Source organism: Geospiza fortis, unplaced genomic scaffold, assembly GCF_000277835.1.
Source record: "Geospiza fortis unplaced genomic scaffold, GeoFor_1.0 scaffold80, whole genome shotgun sequence".
Classification (NCBI taxonomy): Eukaryota; Metazoa; Chordata; class Aves; order Passeriformes; family Thraupidae; genus Geospiza; species Geospiza fortis.
The window spans coordinates 180,122-182,918 of record NW_005054551.1 but is presented as its reverse complement, the minus strand read 5'-3'; the positions used below and the strand labels follow the sequence as shown (position 1 = coordinate 182,918).

At 51.6% G+C, this 2,797-nt stretch overlaps 1 protein-coding gene across 2 annotated transcripts in view; it reads right to left on the bottom strand.

Moving 5' to 3' along the window:
• Nucleotides 1–2,797, bottom strand: part of ADAMTS10 (ADAM metallopeptidase with thrombospondin type 1 motif 10) — an 81,278-nt gene that overhangs the window by 23,282 nt on the left and 55,199 nt on the right. For both annotated transcript variants that reach the window (XM_005429493.2, XM_031064043.1), the window contains exon 13: nt 563–708. In XM_005429493.2, coding sequence (XP_005429550.1) covers nt 563–708 — 146 coding nt within the window. The remainder of the gene's footprint in view (nt 1–562; nt 709–2,797) is intronic.

Sequence of the window (2,797 nt, the reverse complement as noted above, 5' to 3'; positions counted from 1 at the left end):
ATAAATCTTCTTCTGTGTTGAATATTCTAATTCTCACTAACCAATCTAGTACAAGATACAAATCCTATAGCATTTACATACAACCTATAAGAATCACTACATTACCATACTGTGTTATATTTTAAACCCTAAAATCTCCTCTTTGGGCCCCTTCTGCCAAGCTGTAGGGTCTGCTCTGACCCTTGGGCCTGTCTGCAAGCAGAGGGTGTTGTTCCATCAAAAGGGAATCACCTTCAGCTGGCCACACCATTGTTTTCCAGTTGTTCAGTAACTAAGGGATGTCAAAGCTTGCTTTCGTTTCAATCTCACTTATAGTTTCTATATTCTCAAAATCTTTTGCCAGGCAATCATATTTATAAGGCTTTCCCGTTTCATCTTCCCAACACTCAAGGACAGTGCGCGAGAAAGATGTTTCTGTTAGTTAGCCAATAAAATAGAATCTATCGTACCACTCTAGAAAAACCGCGCGGTTCTTTTGAATAAAGCCTTCTTTGCCTTTTCTACCACCCTGCCTCTCACCTGTTCCTGCCCTGACCCCAGCACAGGAGTGACCCCCACGTACCTGGGGCTGTCGCAGTGGCGCACGGACGAGGAGACGCCGCCGCCGCACGTCCGGCTGCACTCGCCCCACGATGACCACGTGCCCCAGGCTCCGTCCACACCCTCCGGCCGCGTCCCGAAGGGCACACACTCCCTCTTGTAGCACCACTGCGGGGACACAGAGCTTGGGACACCTCAGCAATGGGACCCTGTCAGAGCTCAGTCAGACATCCCTCCAGGTGTCCAGAGTTGCCGAGGACCCCGCCACGGGGCTCGGAGACCCTGGCACGCAGCCCAGAGCACCTGGGGATTTGATTTTGACCTGGATTTGATTATAACCAAGGCATGACATACCGGACAGTGGCACATCACCCAACTTACCCACCCAACGTTCTGCCTGATCCTCACTTCAGCAATTGCAATAAACCTAGGACTAGTACCATTCCACTTCTGATTCCCAGAAGTACTCCAAGGCTCTCCTCTCACCACCGGCCTCCTACTATCCACCATCATAAAACTCCCCCCAGTCACGCTACTCTACATAACCTCACCCTCACTAAACCCTATGCTTTTAACTATCCTAGCTGTCCTCTCAGCAGCTCTAGGAGGGTGAATGGGTCTCAACCAAACACAAATCCGAAAAATCCTAGCCTTTTCTTCCATCTCCCACCTAGGCTGAATAGCAATCTTTGCATGTTTGTATGAGGACCTGAAAGTCACAGAAGTTTAAATAGTATAATAATAAAGTTATCACAGGGTGAAAATGTAGATTTTAGGATTTTTGGTATGGGGGTTGTGGGGACAAGATGGAGGAACTTGGGTGTGTCCAGCCTTTCTTCTTCTTCTTGGTCTCCATTTTCTGCAGTGATGTTGGCACTTTGGGATTGGTTTAGAGTAGAAGTGCACTGTCTAACACAGGTGATAGGTATTGGGAATTAAGTGTAAATATGTTATATGTAGTTGGTAGTATAAAAAGACAACACCACCTCGGGGGCGGTCAGAGTGCCTGTGGCTGCCCTGCTCAGCAGATCTCGGCTGGGCAGAAAGAAAATTTTATAGATAAGAATTAATAAACAACCTCAAGACCAAAAACTGAAGAGCTCTGACTCGTTCTTCAGACGCACGAGCCGAAACAGAGACACCCTGCACATCTCGGGAGGGATCCTCCTGCCAGAGCCTCCAGGGAGCCAGCGCAGGGCTGGGATCTGCTCTGGGATCTGCTTTGGTCCTGAAGAATCTGAGCTTGGAGCTGCACCAGCCTCAGAACAAAACTCTCCAAGGCAAAGGGTGCTCGCCTCTCCTTGGGTGCAATCAGTGTCCCCAGCCCCTGTGGCACCATCCAGGCAGGCACCGGCAAGGGGTCGCATCCCAAATGTTGCCCAGAGCAGCTGTGGCTGTCCCTGGATCCCTGGAAGTGTCCAAGGCCATTTTGGACACTGGGGCTTGGAGCACCCTGGGCTATGGAAGGTGTCCCTGCCCATGGATGAGGTTTAAGGTCCATCCCAACCCAAACCAGTCTGGGATTCTCCTCTGAAGATTTCCTGAGTCCCCATCTCACATCTTATAAAAGCCCTCGGCAGAATTCCAGGTGATCTTGGATTGGAGTTGCTGCTGCTGGGCAGGGCCAGGATCCCTGGGGGACATGGCCACAACCACTGGCAGGACAGAGTGAGTTTTGTTTGTACTGAGAGCTCAGGTTTGTGAGGTTTTTGTGTCCAAAATGCCCAGATCAGCAAAGAGCTCGAGTTCAAATGAAGTTTAAATTGTAATATCAGCATTGTGTCATCATTCTGCTGAGGATCCTTAAAGAATCCGCCTGTCCCCGTCCTACTGGGAGACAGATGCTCATGGAAATTTGCCTATGAAATATTTCCCTCAGGCCTGGCACGTGTCCCACAGCCCCTGGGGTCCCCAGCCATGGGAGGGTGGGACGGTGCCAGAGCCGCCCGGGCGCGGTGCCGGACACGGAGCCCCGGGGCCTGAGATAATCCCAGGAAGGAAGAAAGCTCTGTGTGCTCCTTCCAGGGGCTGGGAACCCACCCTGGAGCTGCTGGCACAGCCTCTCCCTGCTCCTCCCGAGCCAGCTCTGCATGGGCAGCCGGGAAAAATGCACGGAGGCTTCCCAGGAATCCCAACTCACAATCTCTGGGAGCACCAGAGCCTCTCCAAAGGGGGATCCCATGTGGAGGAGATACTCCACAAGATTCCCACAGCCTGGGAATAGCTTCAATAAACTCTGGGGGCCCCTTCCCTTCCC